Here is a 25,874-nt window from a genome sequence, read left to right as displayed (position 1 = left end):
TGCCACCCCCCTCTGATCTGAATCTGGAAATAAACAGGGTAGTCAACGAACATAAGCGGAATTTGTGGCTGGAACACTTGGAGCAATGTAACTTAGGCACAGGTGCAGGCAAACTGTGGGCCACTGTTAAGTCTTTCTCGAACCCCGGTAGATGGGACGACAGGACCTCAGTCACTTTTGGCGAGATAACCGTGACTGACCCGAAGAGATGCGCCAGGTTGTTCAACCGTCAATTTATTATGCATCCCGAGAGAAACAGGACAAGGAGGAGAGTCATTCGCCATATTCGTGGTCTCCGAGCCGATGAACAGCCATCACAATTTACCGTGGGCGAAGTTACGAATGTCATCCGTGGCGCCAAATCTTCCAAGGCGTTGGGCCCCGACGGAATCTCTACATTGATGCTGAAGAATCTGGATTCACCTGGAGTTGAGTACCTTACCACTGTCCTCAACCTGTGATTGAACACTCTTATAGTTCCCGATGTCTGGAAAATGGGCAGAGTGATCCCGCTACTGAAGCCTGGAAAAGACCCGAGTTTGGGGGAGTCGTACAGACAGATCTCCCTTCTCTCACCAGTGGCAAAGACGCTTGAGGCATTACTCCTCCCGAGCCTCGTAGGAGAATTTCCATTCGCCGAGCATCAACATGGATTTCGGAAACTGCACAGCACAACAACAGCTTTGCATGCCATCACCACACACATTTGCCGTGGCTTCAATCAACCCAGGCCATGCGATAGGACGGTCCTCGTGGCACTGGACCTATCGAAGGCATTCGGCACGGTCAGCCATGCCAAATTATTTGAGGACATCGCCAACACGTCCCTCCAGCCAGGCCTGAAACGATGGGTCGCGAATTATCTCTGTGGTCGCCAGTCATTTGTGGAATTTAGGGATAAGAAGTCGAAACACCGTAGAGTGAAACAGGGAGTTCCCCAAGGTGGGATGATATCTCCGGCTCTGTTTAACCTCTACCTATCCTCCATCCCACCCACTCCAGACGGCATAGAGATCGTATCATATGCGGACGATTGTACGATCATGGCATCAGGCCCCCCACCCATTGATGACATCTGTGATAGGTTGAACGTCTACCTCAACGAGCTTGCCTCATATTTCGCTGCAAGAAATCTGAAGATATCCGCCACCAAATCTTCAGCCACACTGTTCACTACAAATACGCGTGAGGTGAATACTGAGCTGACTGTGATGGTCGATGGAGAAATGATTCCGACCATTAAGTGTCCCAAAATACTTGGCGTCACATTTGACAGTTCCTATACTTTCTCCCCACATGCCACAGCAATCTGCAATAAAGTCAAAAGTAGAAACAAGGTCCTCAAGTCACTCGCTGGCAGCACTTGGGGTGCAGACAAAGAAACCATGTTACCACATACGAGGCAATTGGCCGGTCTGTGGTAAGTTATGCAGCGCCAGTGTGGTCTCGTCAACTTTGTGACACGCAGTGGAATAATATTCAGATCTGTCAGAATGACGCCCTCCGAACTGCGACGGGCTGTCTCCTCAGTTCTCATGTGGACCACCTACGTCAGGAGACAAAGATCCTACCAGTGCGAAGACATAACTACATGCTGTCTAGGCAATACCTTTTGGGCTGTTATCGCAGAAACCATCCAAATCATCATCTTGTGGATAGATATCCACCGCCTAGAAGCCTTAAGGTAGATCTACATGATATAGAGCGTGAGGTTCAGCGCTACAAAAGAGAACCTCTAGATCAAGCGGGACTAAACAACATTCATGCAGACACGGTAGCAGATGCTGTAATTGGCTACCGGGTGAATGTAGTCCTTGGAGAATGACCTCCACCCATTGCACCGAGGGAATCGACCTCCCCCGGCAAACCAGAGTGGTTCTGGCTCGATTGCGTTCCGGCAGATGCAGCCGCCTCAATTCCCACAGAGCTAGGATTGATGCCGACGTGCAAGGTGTATGTCCCGATTGTGACTAGGGACCGCACGATACACGTCACCTGTTTAACTGCCCGGCCAGACCCACTCGACTCAGACCCAGATTCCTGTGGACGCACCCCATCTTAGTCGCAGAGATCCTGGGTCTTGACACTCAACAGAATCAAGCAGACGAAAGATAGAACACAATAAACTGCTACAACAACAACAACAACAACGACGACGCTTGTAACCCACTGCTGGCTATGTTCGCACTGCATCTTGCAACATATTCAGTGTAACTATGCTCCCATATTGATATAGGGCCAAAGCAAGATCGGAAATGACACGGTCAGCCATGGCAAACTATTTGAGGACATCGCCAACACGTCCCTCCAGCCAGGCCTGAAACGCTGGGTCGCGAATTATCTGTGTGGTCGCAAGTCATATGTGGAATTTAGGGATAAGAAGTCGAACCACTGTAGAGTAAACCCGGGAGTTCCCCAAGGTGGGGTGATATCTCCGGCTCTGTTTAACCTCTACCTATCCCCATTCCACCCCCTCCAGACGGCATAGATATCGTGTCATATGCGGACGATTGTACGATCAGGGCATGCAATGCCACAGCAATTTTCGATAAAGTCAAAAGTAGAAACAATGTCCTCAAGTCACTTGGGTGCAGACAGAAACCTTGTTGCGGTAAGTTATGCAGTGCCAGTGTGGTCTCGTCAGCTTAGTGACAACCCAGTGGAATATAATTCCGATGTCAGAATGCCGCCCTCCGAACTGCGACGGGCTGTCTCCCCAGTTCTCATGTGGAGCGTGAGGTTTAGCGCTACAAGAGAGAACCCCTAGATCAAGCGGCATATCAAGCAGGTCTAGACAACATTCATGCAGACACGGTAGAAGATGCGGTAAATAGTTACCGGGTAAATGTAGCCCTTGGAGAACAACCGCCTTCAAGAAACCGGCAAACCAGAGTAGTTCTGGCTCAATTAAGTTCTGCAAATGCAGCCCCCGCAACTCCTAAAGGATTGATGCCGACGATGCCACACGATACACGTCACCTGTTTAACTGTCTAGTCAGACCCAGATACCTGTGGACTAGCCCCATCTTAATCTCAGAATTCCTGGATCTTGACACTCAATAGAATCAAACAGATCAAAGATAGAACACAACAAACTGCTACAACAACACCCAAGCCAGTAATCGTAAATCCGCAAGTTAAACTCGACGTGCTTCGTCTTCTAACGATTTGGATCTTGCAAGTATTTGTATAATAACCATTGGCAATTATGTCTTCGCGGGGATTGATCCTGTGCGCCGAAACGAGCTTGCTCATCTAAAGGTGCTTGACGAGGATCAGTGCCTCCATATGCAGATTCCCATTTGTAGCCGCATACAACTCGCCAGCAAGAAATAGAGCAAAACCATCTGTAAAGGGTACAAAGTTTATTAAAGCAAGCGTATAAACATATGAACAAATTTTTTTATTTTGTTGCCGACTTGCACTAACCTTCATCAGCTTATGCTTCGTAAAGAAACAACAATTAATTTAATATGGCAGATAGATATGCAATCCCTTATGGAAAGTCTTGGTTCCAGTTCGAATGCTGGTTGAATAACATAAACTCATGATACGAGCATTAGCTATTAAAGGTTTATTTTTTGAGTCCAAATTTAAAGATGAGCCCATGGAGGCATTATTATTCCTTATTTGGCCATTACAAAGAGCTTCACGCATTACTTTCTTGTTACAACTACACACGCCAATTTTAAAGTTTCGTGTTTCATTTCATTAAATTCAAACTTAAATAACTTGATAAACTTAATAAAGAATTTTGACAGATAGAGTACTCAACGAGAAAAAATAGTACTCAGCTGTTTGAGGTACACTACCTGATAGTCATACCACTAGTAGGTCTCTGCTTATAGTGAGGAAAATGGCAAGAAATATAGTGGCAACACTTGAAACTATCGTCGGCATCATTTTGGTTTGTTTTATTGGTTTCAATGGCTCGTTTTTCTTTTTTTATATGCGAAAAATATTAAATAGAGAAAACAATAAGTGCAGACAAAGAAAAGTTTTTTGTTATGGAAACAAAAAAAATTGATTGCTGTCAAATTTCGCTAGCGAAACAATTAAAATTTCCGCGGCAAATGGACCGGTGTTTTTTTTTACTACGGTGTTTGCTACCGGTGTTTTTTTTAGTACTACGGTGTTGCTCGTAAATGTCGGTGGCAGTTGGTAAAATCTTAAAACAGCATGCACTCTTTTACTTAAATACAAATGCAGCAAAAACACACTACTAGTAGTGGTTGCGACGTTTAGCCAGCAACGTATGAACGCACGGTGTTAAAAGAACGACTGCCGTTGAATAAGAAGACTGAGTAATGGCGACTTAACATGGCACATGCTGATGCGTGGTCATTGTAATAGTATTCGTGAAAATAAGGGTGTATGCGTTACATGTACACATAACATTCAGTCATGGCTGAAAAAACAAGATCAATTAATTTTTTCGATAATTGGCGTCTTTCGATTACCGCGTACACAGATATTTAATATCACGTTCTGCCCAATATAATGTTATAAAAAGAGAAGAAAATTAAATAAAATTAAAGAAAAGAAAAGACAAAACTGATGTATGTATTTTGGTAAACGCTATAATCAACACGTACAAACGATGAGTACGATGTGTGCCGTATAAAAGGCCTATAAGATTGCAATCAGATTCGTAAATATCCATGCTAACAAACCCTCGTGTCTATACATGTATTTGGCGATTTATTTATAGCAGTTCTGGCGTTTTAGCACGGCGAAACAATTAAAGGTGGTCTCATTTGTACAACAACCAAAAGTCATGCGAAAAAGAAGATAACAACAAAGGAAATGCAAACAAAAATCGATATCTTAGTACCGTCAAACCTGGTGGGCTGGTAACAGCCGCTTGCGTGAGACCACCTATTTATACCCGCCTTGGCGCTTTAGTAAGAAAACTGTACCGCAATTCTGCAACTTACAACGAACATCGTTAAGTTAAATATGTCGACAAAAAAATCGTTTGCACTAACGAATATTTTATTCTCTAATTCCTCGTTAACAGCGTTTTAGCAAGGCGAAACAATTAAAGGTGGTCTCATCTGTACAACAACCAAAAGTCATATGGTGCAATTCGCCATCTTGCCATCAAGCTGATCGACGTTTTGCCAACACACTTAAAGAAATTTGTGTACGTGTGCATACATGAGCAGAGAATTTTCGAAAAAGAAGATAACAACAAAGGTAATGCAAACAAAAATCGATATCTTAGTACTGTCAAACTTGGGGGGTGGTAACAGCCGCTTGCGTGAGACCACCTTTTTATATCCGCCTTGGCGCTTTAGTAAGAAAACTAACGAATATTTTATGCTCTAATTCCTCGTTAACAGAAAACGCTATCTTATTTTTTCTCTTGCAACTCTACCCAAAAAAGTAAAAAAAAACAAAGAGGAAATCGACAAAAATAATAAAAAATTTTCTCTCATAGTCTGAAATCTTTCTTTTGTTAAGTTAAAACCATCATAAATCTAAATAAAAAGTATATAATTATTTAAGAAAAGTGCTATCAATACGAATTTGTTCGTATAAAACTTTTGCGGACATTTTTTAATATTTAGAAACACACGCAACCACGGTTATTAATTGATTGTACACACTCATATACGAAATGTTTTAAGAAAAAACAAGAGAAAATACTCTAAAGCCATCGTAGATATTTATCTACATTTACTTACTTAAAGCAAATACAAAATAATTGTCCGTCGTTTAGTTAACGAATTTCTATTCGTTAGCGAAAACAGCTGATATTAACGATGTCGATTATCGTTAAAAGTGGCTACTGAATACCAAATCCGTTAAATTTTCTGTTATCGCTTTTTAACTAAATGATTTTGTTTAAAACATTTTACTGAATTCCACGACAGGACACGAGTTTTTTGAGAATCAATTTTAATGTTTTACAGCCGTAATTACAAAATGTTATGGAGGCTTTATAAACTATTAGAAGCATTTACACCAAAAACCGTATTCACAAACCTTTAATAGCCTATTAAGTGTTAATAAAAGATTTGTTCAGTGAGCATAAGTTATTGTAGGTTCTGACCTTTAACCAAATAATAACCTCGCTTATTGTAATTTCTGCGTACATTCGCAAAATAATAATATTATCTAAAAAAATATTTCAGTAAAAACATGTTGAAAAAAAAAAAATTTTAGAGACTTTGGAAATGAGCTAACCTAACAAAAACAATTTATTTATGTGTATGCGACAGATAATCGAAAGAATTTGGAGCGGACGCGTATACATATTTTGAAACATGGCCAACAAAGTACTAAATATTCAAAACTAAACATTTTTTAATTAGTGTCTTACATTTGTTTGTTCGGTATGGATCAGCTGATTGCAAATCTATTGCATACATTGAATTCATTAAAAATTAATTTATTTAAAGGCGTTATATAAGCCTATATGAGTTGTTTTTAAAGTTACGCTGGTTATGATTCGTTGCAATTTGATATGTTCCGATGGCTAATTTTTTAAATTTTTTCTAATAAAATAACCGGTCTCACTTTTAGTGATGCAAACTAAATAAAACAAACCCAACAACCAACCCTGTACAGGTTTATAAAAGTAAACAACTTTTTTTGTTTAAATTGCATGCTTATTATATCCTAGTTGCTTGTGGAAAGAAAATTCATTTGTTCTTAGTGATTTACACCATTTTGATAATTGATAATGGGAATGACTATTTTTGGCACTAGCACTAAAATGGCATAGGGTTTCCAAAGCAAAATAAAGGAACGCACTTTAGTTTTTCAGCTGCTATTGTAGGTTTTTGAATACAAAATGCTTAAGTAGTTTTGTTGTACAATGGTCGTTTTAATACGTTTGTGCACATAATATTGCATTAGCAAATTTGTGTGAACACGTCCAAGACACAAAACGTATTGCCATTCGGTTTAGAGGCTGAATTAGACGATGTTTCGCTTCCAACTGCGAGCGCCATTTTGAAACATTATATTTTCTTGGCCGCTCGTTGGCTAAACGCATGTTTTTATACGACACATTTACCCAACACGTTTGCAACATCGATACGAATTGGGAACAAATTAAATATTGTGGTAATTGAAAAAAATATTATTAAGAAATGGATCAGATTATTGAAAAGTTACCGTTAAGCTTGTAAGAGAAAAACAAAAAATAATGCTATATTCAGAGAAATGTTTTAAACAGAAAGAGCTCCCCGCTTTCAAGTACTCTGGGGAAATCAAGCCCGCCATCTCGCAATGGAGACCCTTAGCCTTCATGGAGGACTGTGACTTCCAAAAGGATGGCGTGATGGCTGTGGCCCATCACGGGTCGGTCTGGTAGGGAGCCGCCCTCTTACGCCAGAGTGGAAAGGAAGCACAACAGAGATGAGCTGACTTATGCAGTCCTAAATATCGGCTGTGCATCCGGTAGGATTCCACCAGATCATCGGTCCCAAGTGGAGGATCTGGTTAACGATCGAGTTTTGAACATGTGTGGAACTCTGTAGAGGGTCCACCCATACTAATGATGAGCTGCGAGTTTAGAGGGGACATCTTTACGCTGAGTTTTGCGTCGACGGAATGTATTGATACCGTCAAACAGCTAGTATTCACGTAAATTTGCGACGGAACGCATGTTGGGATTCTTTGTCATGCAAAACCAAGGTTTGGTCGCAGAGAAGTGAGAAGTCTTCCACAGGGGGGAGAAGGGGGAAGGAACTCTCTTTGGGGTTGGCATTGATCAAGTCTCCGTGACAAGTTTGGCTAAGACTAAAGGCATAGCGAACTATGGGAGCAAAGCTGTTATTTTCAAGATTGGGAAGACTAGTCACAAATTTTCATTTTGCGACATCAGGCCGTGCAGTGGCAGGTGACTCCACACCGCCCAACAAACAGGGGGCCGACAACGAGACAATCACGGCATCTCTCAATATTGGAAGACTAGGAAAAGCAATGATTCTAATACTAAAATATCAGGCAGTGCAGTGACGAGAGACCCAACACAGCCTATCAAACAGGAACCCGACGACGGACCCATCACCGACTTAAAGATTCGGAATACTGGGATAGGTAAAGATCCTAATATTGAAACATTAGGCAGCGCAGCGACAGTAAACTCAATGCAACGCAACGAACAGGGAGCCGATGAAACTCAAATGCAACGCAACGAACAGGGAGCCGATCACCTTCTCCCAAGAATCCCATTTACTTAGGATTTGGAAGGCTAATATAGGCAAATATCCTAGTATTGAAACATCAGGCAGTAAGGGAATGGAATCCCAGCTTAACGAACAGGAACCCGACGATGGATTATAAAAGGTCGGAACATTAGACTAGGCATAGAACCTAAAACGATGACAACAGGCAGTGCTGTGACAGGAAAGTCAATGCAGTCTAGAGAACAGTGAGCAGACGATGAGATCATCACTTACTCCCAAGATGCCCATTTACTGGAGGACCAATGATTGAGGTTATCCAGATAAACCTCGACCGGAGCGAGACTGCTACACACGCTCTGATGGAGAAAATTAGCAAGGGCAAGATTCATATTACCTTAATTGAGGAGCCATGGACGACCCGGAACAAAGTTTCTGGACTGAGCCATATAAATTACCAATTATTCTATGCTAACACTGGTACTCGGCCGAGAACCTGCATTATTTGTCATAAAAATTTGAATTATATATTTCTCCCAGAGTTGTCAACGTCGGAGGCAACAGTGGTGAGACAGGGAGACGGTGGAGCATACTGGTATCACTTATCTGCCTTTCGACTCTCCAACACCGCCATCCACGTCGGAGCTGCAACGGCTGGTGAGGAATACTAACGACCTAATAACACTTAATATTGGTAACACCGCTACCTTTGTTAATAGGATTAGGGAGGAGGTATTAGATGTGACGACATGTTCAGAAAATCTGATCAATGAGGTTCAGGATTGGAGCGTCTCCATGGAACACTTTTTCTCTGACCATCGCTACATTAGGTTTAGAATAGCACGGCCAGCGCCGAATCCGATAAGCTTCCGGAATAAGTTGAAAACCAACTGGACAAAATTCGGAGGGCTACTCAGAAGAAGACTTGGACAAGATAATTTAGATTGTCCAAGCATAGAAGAGATTGACGAAAATGTCAACAGGATTACGACTGCACTGGTGGGATCCTTCGAAGATAGTTGTCCTCTTCGGTAAAGGAAATCAGCCCAAGAAAAACCCTGGATGACCGGGGAGATTCGCAGTATTGGGAAAGAGGTCCGCAGACTTTTTAACAGAGCACGTCGTAAAAATGCCGAAGTCTATTGGGATGTGTATTACATACGGCTCAAGGAATACAATAAGATTACCAGAGCGGCAAAACGTGCCTTTTGGAAGCTTTTCTGTGAACAGGTCGATAGCGTTAATGACGCCGCCAAGATAAAAAGTTTCTCTCAAAAACCCATGATCAAACTGAAACTTTAGTAGACGAAATGGGAGTGAGAGCAGAGACAACGGAGGACATGTTGAGGCTTTTGATGAAAACCCTTTTTCCACAGAATACGAAGGGACTCACGGAGACATCGGAATCTTGGAATAATGACGTTGATCGAAGTTTTATAATAACGGAATCTATGGTGAAGGAATCCTTGAGGAGCTTCAAACCATTTAAGTCACCCGGACCTGATGGAATATTTCCGGCGTTACTGCAGAGAGAGGCAGACTATCTGGCGCCTCGTCTGGCCAAAATTTTCACAGCGTGCCTACGACTTTCATATACTCCGAAAGCCTGGCAGGAGGCAAGGGTGGTGTTTATGCGACACCAAAGGCCTACAGACCCATAAGCCGTACGTCCTTTCTACTCAAAACCATGGAACGTATTGTGGACGCCATGATAAAGAGTATGACATCTAGCGAACTGCTAAAATACAAACAGCATGCCTATGTCAAGGGAAGGTCGGTGGAGGCTGCCCTGCACAAGGTTATGCATAAAATAAAAGAATCCTTCGATGCCAAAACGTAAGCCGTACGTCCTTTCTACTTAAAACCATGGAACGTATTATGGACGCCATGATAAAGAGTATGACATTCAGCGAACTGCTAAAATACAAACAGCATGCCTATGTCAAGGGAAGGTCGGTGGAGGCTGCCCTGCACAAGGTTATGCATAAAATAAAAGAATCCTTCGATGCCAAAACGTAAGCCGTACGTCCTTTCTACTTAAAACCATGGAACGTATTATGGACGCCATGATAAAGAGTAGGACATTCAGCAAACTGCTAAAATACAAACAGCATGCCTATGTCAAGGGAATGTCGGTGGAGACTGCCCTGCACAAGGTTGTGCATAAAATAAAAGAATCCTTCGATGCCAAAACGTACACACTGGCGGTATGCACGGACATTGAGGGGGCTTTTAACAAGGTGCATAGCGACACACTGATCCAATCCTTAGAACAGTACGGGGTGGACCCGGTTCTTAGAGACTGGATAAACCATATGCTAAGGAAGAGGTGGATAAATTGTGTGTCCCATGGCATAAATATAAGAGAGAAAGTGGCACAGGGCACGCCGCAGGGGGGCATTTTATCGCCACTCCTATGGGTGACCACCATAAATGACCTATTACGGATGCTGATTGAGGAGGGATTTGAACCCGTCTGCTACGCAGACGATGTTATAATATTGTTAAGGAGTAAGGATCCGAACGAGCTATGCAGAAGGGCCGAAAAGGTCTTGCATATGGCATATAACTGGGCTAGATCCAAAGGTCTCAATGTTAATCCAGAGAAGACTGAAATATGCTTGTTCACGAGGTAGACGAAGGTGGGCGAATTTAACATACCACGTTTCCTCAATAAGACGATTTCGATATCTGACAAGGTAAAATACTTAGGTGTGATCATGGACAGGAAACTGAATTGGAAGTGTCACATTCAGGAGCGTACTGAGAAGGCTCACAGATGTTGGGCACAATGTAGACGGGCCGTAGGCTTGAAATGCGGCCTGAATCCTAGGATACTGGAAAAAAACTGCAATGGAGAAAAATTGCAATATAAGGACCATACAACAGGTTCAGAGGACGTGTCTTGGCATGGGAGCAGCCCATACTATCGCGGTATAATCGAGGTGACGATAGGAAACCTGGAAGGAAAGGGAGAGGTTTCTGATCGGATACCTGAGATGAACCTTGAAGTCGAGTGCGACGCACTGCTGCCATCGGCACAGTCTTGGATTGACGGAACCCTAGTATTGCCATCTGGAAGATCATGTTACACGGATGGATCAAAGCTAGAGGACAGAGTGGGCCTGGGGGTTTACATTGAGAACCCAGGGACTGAGATCTGTTTTTTCGGGCGATCACGGAATGCGTGAAGTGGTGTGATGCTAACGCGAGGACGTCGATTGTGAACATCTTTACTGACAGTAAAATTGCCATAAAGTCAATAACAACCAGGACGGTAAGGTCACGAACAGTCTTGCAGTGTAAGAAGGAGATTAACGCCTTCTCTGAGGATGGCAAAATCTGCATCGTTTCGGTGCCGGACCATAACGGAATAAGGGAAATGAAAGGACAGAAGATATGGCGGTGTAGGCCAGAGGACTGCTGTCAATAAACTTGGTTATCCCAAAGCCTTTCGGGACGACGCAGTCCGAGTTAAGGGAGTGGGCGACGAACGCATGCAACATTGTGGAACAGCGAAACGGTCTGTAGGGCAGCAAAAATCTTATGGGGGGATCCAGATCGTGAGAAGACGAAGCTATTGCTGAAAGAAAGCAAGAAGGAGGTCAGTCTAGCTAACGAGATACATAGGACTACAGGCTTACTTATCTAAAATCGGTGCGGCAAGTGATAGCATGTGTAGGGCATGCGGGGAAGATGATGAGACGTGGGAGCATTTCCTTTGTCATTGCCCGGCTTTCGCGTCCAACAGATACCGATACTTAGGTGGAGACACAATATGAGACATGATCCAACTTAGGGGAGTGGCATTGAAAACAATTAATGATTTTGTAAGTAGCACAAATTTCCTAACTTAAAATTTGCTTTTTAGAGGTTACTTTATAGTTTTTAGAGCTCACAACAAGCCGATTACTGGCTTAGGTGTATGTCCATAGTGGCATGGGGCGGATTAATACTTGCACCCTCTTTTCAACCTAACCTAACCTACACTTATAATGACGTTATCCCAAATTTGACTCGGATTTGCATAAACTTTGGTACGAGTTATTTATGTCAACAAGAGTAAACCAAAGAGCAACGAATCTTAAAATTGGAAACCGTTCTTACCTAGCAGAAACATTAGCAAAGCCAAACTTGAATTTTTTGTGCAGCTTTTTTTCTGTAAAGCTTTCTTTTCGACTATTCGACTTCAAAATCGATTATTCGTCTTTTTAATCATTGAAAGTCGACTTCGGCTTTTTTACACAAAAAGTCGACTAATCCGGTATTCGAAAGTCGAATTTGGGATCCCTACATTGGTTTAGGGGGAGTTTATGGGGTGAGATGAGACCCAAACACTTGGCCTCTAAATTGGCTATCAAATTCGTTAACTACTATCAAATACCTATAATTTATTGCCATAATAGGCAAGCATGGCCTGTTTGAAGGGAGTTTAGGGGGCAGACCGTGAAATAATATTAGCATTGTGATAGAGCTCGATTTTGTTTGAGACCCATAATGTTAAGAATTTTGAAGGTGGCTATCAAGATATTTAATCAGAGATACAGGTCTCGCTCAGATCCACTCTAATTAATTTTTTTTTGTGTACCAAATTTTTAAAGATCCGCAGGTCCTCCTGTGCCTATCCCAATTTAAAGGTAAATGTGTACACTACTGCCAAAGACCTTTTATTGCTGTCCTATTCTATATGATCGGCCTTAATTTCTTTAATTCCTTTATTGGGTAGGATAGGGGGAGGGGAATTGCCCTGTAACACATCCTTTCATTTGAGTGCTATATATTCTCGGACGTCCTACATGACAGTTTGGTGTTGGTTTTATAGGGATGAGAGGGTCGCTCCCCCCGTGGCTAGGACCCAAAAGACAATTTATTTGAGTCCTTAATTGCAGCGATCTGCGTGTACTGCTGAACGGCAGGACGTTATCTAGATACTTGCATCCTTATATCAACATAAGATTCGAACTCCATTCACATAGACCTTTCTTTTGATTATCATATTATCCCGCTCGAACTACACGTCCTATTAAAGGATGGGCCGGTCACAGACTCTATCCCAAATGTGTATACCAGATTCGAAGTCAACTCCTAATGACCTTACTTTTGATACCCATATTGTGACGTTGGACATTCGTTCCCGTTTTGGGGTTGGGGAGGCCTTGCAGACTCCTTTTAACAGATGTGCACTTAACTTCCAAAGATCTTTCATTTGATACCGATATTGTTCCAGTCGGTAAATATAACCTGCTGTGGGGTTTCGGGTGATGATGGGTGCGGGGCCTCAAGCACCATGTCTTTTAACTCTACTTTTAAATACCTATCATTTGATATCCATATTGTCTCAATTGGTAAATATGGTCCTGTTGAGGGGGTTTGGAGGTGGGGAGGCCCCTCAGTTACCAAAACATAAATTTGTATGTCAGATTTGTATTATATTTTTAAATACCTTTCATTTAATACTCATATTGCCCAAAAAATTGTTAAAGTGTCCTGTTTGGTCGTGTTTTTGGGGGTTGGGGACTCCCCGACACTTAGGGTGACATTTTAATACCAAGTTCGTACTCTACTCTTAAATACCTTTCAATTGATGTCCATATGTGCAAATCGGTAAACATGTCCGTTCGGGTGGGTTTTGGTATGGGGCGTCCCCCCAGGTTATTTGACGCCAAAATTTATACCAATTTCGTGTTTTTGGGGTACCATAAGGTGGCATGCAAAATTTCTCTTAAATCGATGCACCCATCCCCGAGATCCGGCGTTTTTGAAAATGGAGGTATAGGGGAGGGTCTGCCGCCCCTTCGGATATCAAAAAATATAGTACACTATTTTCAACGGGGGCTAAAACTCTACCATCTGTGAAAATTTCATGAAAATCGGTTTTACAAATAATCAAAGCGCGACAATTTCATTTTTATATAATGCTAGCTGGACAGGGCTTGCTCCGCTGTGCCTTCTTTTACTTTATGTGGAACAAAATTATCCTTTGAATATTTCTTTTTGACAATTAAAGAGCTTATAGTGAAATACCATGCTACGAAAATATTATATGTATATCGCTTGTCTAACATATCTTATATATAAAAATCAATTTGTGTTTGTTTGTAGGTCTGTTTGTTTGTTTGTATGTCTGTTTGTTTGTATGTTTGTGTGTTCCTTATAGACTCAGAAACGGCTGAACCGATTTTCTTGAAATTTTCACAGATGATGCATAATGACCCCGTGGTGAAAATAGGGTACTACATTTTTTGATATCTGAAGGGGGCGGACCCTCCCCCTTACCCTAATTTTGAGAAACGCCAGATCTCGGAGATGGGTGCTGCGATTTTAGCGAAATTTTGTGTGCTCTCATATAGTACCCTAAAAATAAAAATTTGGTTTCCAAATTTCGGATGGGGTACCTAGGGGGGCTGCCCCACCTTAAAACATACCAAACATATATTTAGACCAATCACGACAATATGGGACTCAAATGAAAGGTATTTAGGGTAAGAAAACGTATCTGATTTCCAATTGTCGGACCAAGTGCTAGGGGGACCACCCCAAGCCCCAAAACACCCCTAAATCGGACATATTTACCGACCATGGCAATATGGGACTCAAATAAAAGGTATTTGAATGTAGAAAACGAATCCGATATCCAAATCTGCGACCAAGTGTTTGGGGGGCCGCCTCTCCCCAAAACCATCCCCCAAAGGGGACAAATTTACGACCATAGAAATGTGGGGCTCGAATGAAAGGTCTTTGGGTATAACCACCCACCCCAATCCCACAACACCACCCAATTAGTAAGTATTTTCTGACTATTGCAATATGAGGCTCAATTGGGGACAACTGTCTAGCGGACGTACCACCACCATAACAACCCCCAAATAGGACGTATTTGCTCATCAAGACAATATAGATCTTAAAAAAAGAGAGGATCTAAATATTCATAGTTTTTAGAGCCAATACCCCAAATCGGACATATTTGTTGACTTTTGCTATAAGGAGTTTAAATGAGATTAGAAAACGAATTTGATATCCAATGGCAATATGGGGTTCAAATAAATGATATATAGGTATATGAGAATAGAGTACGTTGCTGATATATTTTCCGGGCTTAGTGTTTGGGCGACCACCCCAATCGCCAAAACACCCCTAAATCGGGCATATTTACCGACCATATCAATGTGGAGCTTAAATGAAAGGTATTGCGGGTTAGAGCAAGAATTGATACCAATTTTCGCAAGATCAATTTTTTAGTGACCATCGCAATATGGGGCTCAAATAAAGGTATTTGGAAGTACAGGGTGGCTGATGAAAGCCGCTACCAAAAAAAAATGTAATAACTTTTTTTCTATTTAATAATAATAATTTAATAATTAATTTAATTAATTAATTAATTAATTTAATTAATAATAATTTAATAATTAATTTAATAATTTAATTTAACATGAATAAAAGAAAAATGTATTCCATACACCGAAAAAAAAATGTAGCAATATTCATCATTGTAGCAATATTCATCAGAACCTGTAGAATACGAATTTGATATCCAAATGTAGGACCATGTATTTAGGGCATCACCCCCCCTCCAAAACACCCCCAAAGGGAAAAAAATTTTCGACCATGGCAATATGGGATTTAAATAAATGGTATTTGAGAGAAGAGGACGGTGCTGATATTTTTTCAGGGCCAAGTATCTGGGGGACCACTACCAGTATCTGGGGGACCCGAAAACACCACTAAGTCAGATAACATGAGAATATCGGGCTGAAATGAAGTATTTTAAGAATGGAGTACACCTTACATCCAAACTTAAATTCTGGTCTTTATTGGTCTACGAATTCGCTCGGCGGTTTTAGGGTCATCTAAGTTTGGACGTTAGATATACTGCATTCTTAAAAGACTTTATTTCAGCCCGATATTCTCATGGGGATTTTGGAAGTGGGAAGGCCCCCAGGGTGGTAGTTGGAGGGTTTAGGGGGCGGTCTGGACTACCAGAAACGTGGTGGTGAAACTGGGTATGAGTCCCATATTGCCATGATCGGTAAATCCGTATGTCCGATTTAGCCGTTTTTTCGGAGTTTAAGTGGTCCCCAGACACTTAGCCCTGAAAAAAACAAAAAATATCAGCATCGTGCTCTACTCTTATATGCCATACCATTTATTTAAACTCATATTGCCATTGGTTTAAGGGGAGTTTATGGGTTGAAGCGTCACTCCAACACTTGGCAACAATATTGATTATCAAATTCGTTTTCTAATCTTTAATAACTTTTAATTGAGCAACATATTGCCATGGTCGGTACATTTTTACTCCCCAACACCTTTCATGTGAGCCCCACATGGAAGGTATTGGGGGTGGTATTTGAGGGGTGGTCCCTTAAACAATTAGCCCTGAAAGTTAAGCAGCATCGTGTTCTACTCTAAAATATAATTTTTTATTTGAACCCATTGCCTCAAAATTGGATATCAAATTCGTTCTCTAATCTCAAATACCTTTTATTTAAACCCTTTATTGCAAAAATCAGCTAATATGTCCGGTTTGGGGTATAGACCCTAAAAACTATCAATATCGAGCTCCACACTCTTTAAGACCCAAATTGTTATTGCGAGCAAATACGCCCTTTTTGGGGGCTGTTATGGGGGTGGGACGTCCCCTAGACAGTTGGTGCCGAATGTTGACTTCAGATTCGTGGTCCTCTCCCAATTACCTTTTATTAGACCCCATATTTCCATAGACGGCAAACATGTTCGGTGTGGGGGATTTTGGGCGATGGGTTCTATTTAGATGGTGTTATGGGGGTGGGGTAACCCCATAGACACCCTTTCCCGAATATTGATATCAGATTCGTACTTTACTCCCAAGGACCTTTCATTTGCGACCCATATTGCTATGGTTGTAAATTTGACCTATTTGGGGGTGTTTTTGGGAATGGGCGGCCCCAAAATCTGGTCAAACTTTAGACCAGATTCGTATTCTACACACAAATACTTTTGTTTGAGATTCAGTCAGTAAATAAGTCCTAGTTGGGGAAGGGATGAACCCCCAGAAACTTGGTCTCACATTTGTATATCATGTTTGTATTCTACTCGCAAATAGAGACTCAATTGAAGTCTCATGTTTTGTAATGGCCGTTAAATATGTCCGATATAAGGGTATTTTGGGGGTTGGGGTGGTCCCTAAAACACTTGGTCCGGCAATTGGATATTAGATAAGTTTTCTTATCTTAAATACCTTTCACTTGAGTCCCATATTGTCGGGATTGGTCTTTATATATATTTGGTAGGTTTGTGGGGTGGGGCGACCCCCTAGTTACCTCATCCGAAATTCAGATACCAACTTTTTGTTTTTAGGTTACTATAAAAAGGCACACAAAATTTTGCTTAAATCGCGCCACCAATCTCCGAGATCGGGCGTTTTTGAAAATTAGGGTAAGCAGGAGGGTCCGCGCCCTCTTCAGATATCAAAAAAAGTAGTACCATATTTTCACCACGGGATCATTATGCATCATCTGTGAATATTTCAAGAAAATCGGTTCAGCTGTTTTTGAGTCTATTCGGAATAGTAAGCAAATAAACAATAATTTTTATATATAAGAATACTAGCTGGACAGGGCCTGGTCCGCTGCGCCTTCTTTCTCTGTCTTATTTTATTTGAGCTCCATACTGGCACGGTCAGGAAAAGTGCTGTTTGGGTGTGCTAGTACGGCCTTTCAGATTTTTCGTCTCAATGTGGATATCATATTGGTGCTCTACTCCCTAATTTCTTTTATTTGAGGCTTACATGACTTTGGTCGGTAAATATGTCCGGTATGGGTGTGTTTTTGGGGGGTGAGGTGTTCTCCCATGTATCAGATTCATGCTCTAGTGTCGAATACCTTTCATTTGAGCCTAATATTGTTATTATTGGTTTAAATTTCTATATGGCGGACTCTAGACATCCCACCTTAAATAAACATACCGAATTTTTGTTTTTGAGTTATTATAAACAAACTAAGTTTTGTGTAAATCGCCCATCCATCTCCGAAATCCTGCGTTTTTGAAAAACAGGGTTAGAGGAGGGTCCGCCCATTGAAGTTTGGCTGTTAGATCTTATTCATCCCTCAGTTTTGGTGGTGGATTCGAGTAGACAAACCTCTTGCCCCAAAAGTGGATACGAGACTCATACTCTACCCCCAAAAGTCACATTTGAGCTAATTTTTGCTATAGTCGGCACATATGTGTGATTCAGGGGGAGTTTATGAGATGAGTCGTCCCTGAAACACTTGGCCATAAAACAGATATCAGATTTAAGCCCCTATCTATACTTATGCAGACCCATGCGAAGACGAGAATCTCGGCAACATTCTATACTACTAACCTTCCCTTCCTTGCAGACATATATTGTGAGAAATTCTATGCTACGACCATCTCAATATATCAATTACCAGTAAGTTAGGTTAGGTTGAAAAGAGGGTGCAGGTATTAATCCACCACATGCTACTATGGCCATACACCTAAGCCAGTAATCGGCCTGTTGTGCGCACTAAAAACTAAAAAGTAACCTCGAAAAAGAAAAATTTAAGTTAGGAATTCCGTGCTATTTACAAACTCCTTAGTTGTATTCTATACCACTCCCCTAAATTGTTTCATGTCTGGTATCGTCTCCCCACCAAAGTACCGGTGCACAGTGGGCCAAATGGCAAAAAAATTGGAAATAAGTCTACAACTTTTTATCTGTTGATTTTAGCCATACAAAATGTTCTAGACATTTGTAGAGGAGGACATAGGCTTTCAGAAAAGTGCTGTTGTTGGTCCATATCTTTAATACAGGGTGAGCTACAGGGTGTCAAAGTTGACCACTTTTGACTTCTCCAAGCTTCTGGGGGCCATAACTTTTGATCTACTCAACCGATTTACATGATTTAGGACTCTAGAGAAAGAGCTTGACAAGATCTAAAAAACTTATGCATAAAGTACCATGCCATCGTGTACTGTTAAGGAGTTATGAATTGTTTAATTTTAAAATATGAAAATTTGGCCTTGGTTTTTTTCAGTGTTTTTTAAATAACTCCGTCAATTTTAAAGCTATAAACTTCATACTTCACACAAATTATGCCAGCATATGTGTGCATAAAATACAAAAGGAATCACGTGAATATCTTTGGCGGTTTAAAAATGGCATCGTTTTCAATATGAAAAATATTTTTTTTGTCAAAAAATTGCAAAATTTTTCAAAAAAGATACTCCCATTTCCTTTAAGTTTTCGCAAACTTTGGCCGTCAAAGCATTATCATTTCTTTCCATTTTCACAAAGTCGAGGTATTAAGAAAAGTTTTAAGTGCTAATTTGGCTAATTTCGATATCAAACAACACCGTTATCTTAAGACCAAAATGGCCAATTTTTTTACTAAACTTCAAAAGTTTCTCACTGGAAAAAAAGTTCCACGGGGATTTTTTCGCTTTTTTTGAACTTAAATGAAAGCTTAAAATGTTCCCAACATTTTAAGGTATGTCTCGCCATATCCTAGCCATAAATGAGATCGTAGCGATCAAAATACTGAAAAAAGTCAATTTTCAAGTAGTGCTATATTCATTGCTAAAAAACAAGTATTACGTCACATTTTATTGCAAAGATGTTAAATAAACTTTTATTTGGTAACACTTCTTCTACAAAACACAAAAAGAATCATGGAAATATCTCTATTCTATTCCATTTTATGGAACCGGCAATAAAAAAGTCAATTTTTCAAAAAAGTCGAATTTCCCAAATTTTGTTTTTGTTGTCCTAATTGCACATGACACACTATAGCCATATTTACGCAACATACCTTATCGTAAAGGAAATTTTCATACCTTTCCAACGATGTATAAAACATTTCTCAACTCGGATTCTATCTACTCTAAAATTCATTTACACTTCATTAAACTCTATATAAAAATGTCTATTTGTGAAATGGAACCTTATATGGGGCCTACACTAAAACATTGATAGATTTGCCCAGGGTTTACAATACAAATGTGTTAGAATAAAAAAAGGTCTCCTGCCAAAGTTTAAAAAAATTGGAATAAAAATATGTGTTTTAGAGCGAAAACACTTCGCATCGGCGTGCGTTTATATGTATATTAGCTACTCCCAAAATAAAAAAGCATTTTAGTTTTGTATTATTTGATTTTATTCTCTACCAAATAATCTAAGGTATCAAAATTTAAAAGCTCTTTAATTTGAATGGCATCGGGATCGTCCTTATCTATATCGTCACATATTTTTGGTAGCCATTTAGTTCTGATGCTGTATAGTACCGGATCAGACGATAACAATAAATATTGAAGTAAATCATAATTTTGGTTAAATTTGGTGCTCTTTCGGGTATTGAAAAGCCGGAACTGTTTAACATCTCTATTACGGGATTCCTGAGCTTCTTCTGTAAGTTCTCCTAACGGAAGTATGTTGTATTCCACAATTTCCTTGCCATGATGTAAGACTTTATGTACTGTCGGTGTTAAAGCTTTCCACGAATATAAATCAGATAAAATGTTTTTTGTGTCATTACTATAAGCTTCAAATTTGGTTGAATTTATCATCTTTTTGCTATTGATTACAGCCAAAATCACTTTGAATCGTCTTAGCAAGTGTTCATCAAGACCGGTTATTTTAGATGTCGATACGGGGTCCTCAAAAAACCGCCTTGCCGAGTTGCCATCATTTGTGCTTCCGTATCCGTAAAGAGGTTTATCTATTATAAGTCCCTTTTGTTTAAACTCCAACTGGATTCGATTCTTCTCTTCCTGCCTCATTTTGTGAAGATCTTGGTTGTTTCTAGCAGAGACATCGCGGTTTCCAGGGCTAGTCCGATATTTAAGGTCATACGATAAATGCAAACAATACTCCATGAATCGAATTCTACAGTGCAGGGGCGAAATACCGAAATTGAGCGCATTTTCGTTTACTAAATTTTCATCAGACTTGTCCTCGAATTGCCCATTCTTCTTGCCACAAATATTGCATCTCCAATTGGACATAACGCCAGTTAATGCGTTTGCCACCTTTCCATCGATCATAGTGAGTTGTAGTTGAAACGAAACTTTTATATTTCTTCCCAATTGGTTTATAACAATCATGGGTAATGCAGCAATTTCTTCCTTTATTTCGTTCACCAAAGATCGTGTTGTGTTCCGGTCTTCCTTTGTATACTCAAACCGAATTGGGCGACATAAATATTTTGACCCAGGTGTTCTATTTATCCATATATCTTGAAATGCATTTTCTTTCGATGATGAAGATTGGTCCTTGTACAATCTCATTCTCAATGGTACTAATGATGCCATGAAAATTGATGCGAAGTTGGTATCTATTTCTGTTTGTTGCTTATATTCGGAAAATCCAGATGATCCATCACAACCCCATTTGCTGATCAAAACCACTTCGGAATTATTACATGTGTTCAACTGTTCTTCAGTAAAATTAGAAATAATTCTAACAGCTGTATTTTCAACAAGATCAGCAAGTTTCACTCTTGCTTTTAATTCGTCCACGTATATATTTGATGGCACCATTTTCGTCCTGGTGTTGTACAATTTATGTTTTGAGGGTAAACAACCCCATCCTTTTTCACGAAGAGCCTTCCTCATTGTTGAGTATTTGTTTCTTGAGAGGCCTAGGTTCAAAATCAGGGCCAGTGCATCTTCCTCCGTGAATTCTGTAGTCGATTTTGGAGTTGGAATACTTTCTACCATTCTCTTTACCCTTTTCGGAGATGCTAATGGTAAAACATCGACAATTCGTCCAACATTTTTTGGTTGTGTTTTTAACAATGCTGTTTTGAACGTATCTTTTATTAAATTTGGCGGATGTGCCGCCAATAGTTCCTCTTGTTTTTTCTTTTTGGTTTTCTCCGTAACTTCGTCGTATGCTTTGCTAGGCCGGCCGGGAATCAGCGGTTTAATTTCAATAAGTAGATCCGATTTCAGCCACTTCTCATACATTTTGAAAAACTTGATTTTTGCGAATGAACATTCTGGCAACCTTCTCTCAAATGATTTGTAGAATTTTTCAAGTTTGTCTAAAGCGTCTTTATTTAGCCTTATTCCATATATGTGGTCCAAAGTGTAAACAAGTTCCTTAAATGACTCCGTGTATGATTTGGAATCATTTTTGATGTCCCATACAATTTTCGAAAGAGTGGAATACTTCAGTATGACTTCCATAACTTATAAATGTCCTTTACGCCTCTACAAAATATAATGAAGAAAATTTGGATTTTGTTCAAATATTTATGCAATATATTCACAATTAATGACCCATTTCAGGTATCAGACGCAATCGTAAAAAGGGGTCCAAAGTGCCTCTTTTTACTTACTCTTCTATAATTATTTACCTGGACTCGAATTTGGTTAAAAAAAATGACAATGAATTTTTTATGGGTAGGTTTTTTCACATTCATTGATACGGTGGATTTCCTGGGAATTCGACATAGCGAAACAGGTAACATTTGTCTGCATCAAATCTTAACACAAATATATATATATATGCAGGTATATTTCTAGGTTACTTTTTATTCAAAAATCATCAGCTTACATTAAAAATAGATGTAGGTACTATACAAACGCACGCCGATGCGAAGTGTTTTCGCTCTAAAACACATATTTTTATTCCAATTTTTTTAAACTTTGGCAGGAGACCTTTTTTTATTCTAACACATTTGTATTGTAAACCCTGGGCAAATCTATCAATGTTTTAGTGTAGGCCCCATATAAGGTTCCATTTCACAAATAGACATTTTTATATAGAGTTTAATGAAGTGTAAATGAATTTTAGAGTAGATAGAATCCGAGTTGAGAAATGTTTTATACATCGTTGGAAAGGTATGAAAATTTCCTTTACGATAAGGTATGTTGCGTAAATATGGCTATAGTGTGTCATGTGCAATTAGGACAACAAAAACAAAATTTGGGAAATTCGACTTTTTTGAAAAATTGACTTTTTTATTGCCGGTTCCATAAAATGGAATAGAATAGAGATATTTCCATGATTCTTTTTGTGTTTTGTAGAAGAAGTGTTACCAAATAAAAGTTTATTTAACATCTTTGCAATAAAATGTGACGTAATACTTGTTTTTTAGCAATGAATATAGCACTACTTGAAAATTGACTTTTTTCAGTATTTTGATCGCTACGATCTCATTTATGGCTAGGATATGGCGAGACATACCTTAAAATGTTGGGAACATTTTAAGCTTTCATTTAAGTTCAAAAAAAGCGAAAAAATCCCCGTGGAACTTTTTTTCCAGTGAGAAACTTTTGAAGTTTAGTAAAAAAATTGGCCATTTTGGTCTTAAGATAACGGTGTTGTTTGATATCGAAATTAGCCAAATTAGCACTTAAAACTTTTCTTAATACCTCGACTTTGTGAAAATGGAAAGAAATGATAATGCTTTGACGGCCAAAGTTTGCGAAAACTTAAAGGAAATGGGAGTATCTTTTTTGAAAAATTTTGCAATTTTTTGACAAAAAAAATATTTTTCATATTGAAAACGATGCCATTTTTAAACCGCCAAAGATATTCACGTGATTCCTTTTGTATTTTATGCACACATATGCTGGCATAATTTGTGTGAAGTATGAAGTTTATAGCTTTAAAATTGACGGAGTTATTTAAAAAACACTGAAAAAAACCAAGGCCAAATTTTCATATTTTAAAATTAAACAATTCATAACTCCTTAACAGTACACGATGGCATGGTACTTTATGCATAAGTTTTTTAGATCTTGTCAAGCTCTTTCTCTAGAGTCCTAAATCATGTAAATCGGTTGAGTAGATCAAAAGTTATGGCCCCCAGAAGCTTGGAGAAGTCAAAAGTGGTCAACTTTGACACCCTGTAGCTCACCCTGTATTAAAGATATGGACCAACAACAGCACTTTTCTGAAAGCCTATGTCCTCCTCTACAAATGTCTAGAACATTTTGTATGGCTAAAATCAACAGATAAAAAGTTGTAGACTTATTTCCAATTTTTTTGCCATTTGGCCCACTGTGCGGTGTCTGTCAGCCGCGAAAGCCGGGAAATGCTCCAACGTCTCATCATCTTCCCCACACGCCCTACACATGCTACCATTACTGTTCATAAAGATGTTCATACTCGGCGCCCTCGCCTTACGTTAGGTGGAAAAGAGAGTGCAGATATTAATCTGTCCCATGCTAAAAACCTTAATTTTTTTCCATACCACTCCTCCAAGTTGGTTCCTGTCTGGTATCATGTCCCACTCGACGTCCTCGCGTTAGTATCACACCAGCTCACGTATTCCGTGATCGCCTGGATCTGCCTACAGGTTAGGCAGCCTAAAGCAGATCTCAGTCCCAGGATTCTCAATGTAGACCCCCAGGCCCACCTGTGCCCTAGCTTAAATCCATCCGTGTAACATGATCTTCCAGACAGCAATACAAGACTATGCCGCTGGGAGCAGTGCCTCCCACTAGACCTCAAGTGACGTCTCAAGAATCCGATCGGAAACCTCTTCCCTTCCTTCCAAGTTTCCTATCGTTACCTCGATTATACCGCGATGGTATGAGTTGCTCCCATCCTCAATAATATTCTCCAATCGCCTTAAGTCTCATAGCCGCAGTGGCTGTCTCACACTTTATCTGAATGTCAATGAAGTCGGATATCTAGAATTGTCTCCAGTGCCCTAGTGAGCGTGGTGCTCATCGCTCCTCCTATGCCAAGACAACATGTTCTCTGAACCTTTGTTTGGTCCTTATGTTGCACTTTTTCTCCATAACAGTCCACCAATCTACTGAGGCGTAAGTAAGTATTGGTCTAATCACGCTTTTGTAGAGCCAGTGAACTATCCTCGGATTCAGGCCCCATTTCTAGCCTACAGCCCGTCTCGTGAACAGGCAGATTTCAGTCTTGTCTGTGTTAACATTGAGACTTTTAGGTCTACCCCAATCGTGTGCCATCTGCAAGACCCTTTTGTCCCTTCTGCATAGGTGGTTCGGATCCTTACCTGTAAAAAGTAATATAACATCGTCAGGATAGCAGACGGGTTCAAATCCATCCTCAGTCAGCATCCGTAAAAGGTTATATATGGTGGTCACCCGAAGTAGTGATGTGCCCTGTGCCACTTTCTCTCTTATATTTATATCATGGGACCCGAAATCTTTCCACCTGTTCCTTAACATATGGTGTATCCAGCCCCTAAGAACCCTGTCCACCCGGTACTAGACTATGTATTGGATCAAAGTACCGGTCCGCACATTATTAAACGCCCCCTCGATGTCAATGCAAACCGCCAATGTGTACGTATGGCATCTATTTTATACACAACCTCGTGCAGGGCAGTCTCCATCGACCTTCCTTGACATAAGTATGCTATTTGTATTTAACCAGTTCGCTGGATATCTTACTCTTATCATGATATCAACAATACGTTACATGGTTTTGAGTAGAAAGAACGTAAGGCTTATAGGCCTGTAGGCTTTCGGTGTCGCATAACTTGCCTTACCGAGCTTGGGTATAATCCAAGCTTTCGGAGTATATGCTAGTCCTAGGCACGCTGTGAGAATAATGGCCAGATGAAGCGCCAGATAGTCGGCCTCGTTTTGTGGTAACGCCGGAAATATTCCATCAGGTCCGGGAGACTTCAATTTCACGAGGCACGTTTTGCCGGTCTGGTAATGTAAGTGTGTTCCTTGAGTCGCGCGTAGTAAACATCCTAATATACTTCCGCTTTTTAAAGACGTGATCTGTTAAAAAGTCTGTGGACCTCTTTC

The 25,874-nt window shown here is 40.2% G+C and overlaps 1 protein-coding gene across 7 annotated transcripts in view; it reads left to right on the top strand.

Annotated features, from left to right (window-relative positions):
• Window positions 1–25,874, top strand: part of LOC106089892 (uncharacterized) — a 289,467-nt gene that overhangs the window by 6,366 nt on the left and 257,227 nt on the right. Inside the window, exons 1-2 of one of the 7 annotated variants that reach the window (XM_059364659.1) lie at window positions 4,734–4,947; window positions 5,021–5,199. The exons of the other annotated variants lie outside the window; for them this stretch is intronic. Of the exons in view, the coding sequence (XP_059220642.1) occupies window positions 5,161–5,199 (39 nt within the window). The 5' untranslated portion in view covers window positions 4,734–4,947; window positions 5,021–5,160. Of the gene's footprint in view, window positions 1–4,733; window positions 4,948–5,020; window positions 5,200–25,874 lie in introns of those variants that run through there. 7 annotated transcript variants of the gene reach the window in all.

This window comes from Stomoxys calcitrans, chromosome 3 (assembly GCF_963082655.1).
Source record: "Stomoxys calcitrans chromosome 3, idStoCalc2.1, whole genome shotgun sequence".
Classification (NCBI taxonomy): Eukaryota; Metazoa; Arthropoda; class Insecta; order Diptera; family Muscidae; genus Stomoxys; species Stomoxys calcitrans.
This window is presented reverse-complemented; position numbering and strand designations above follow the sequence as displayed.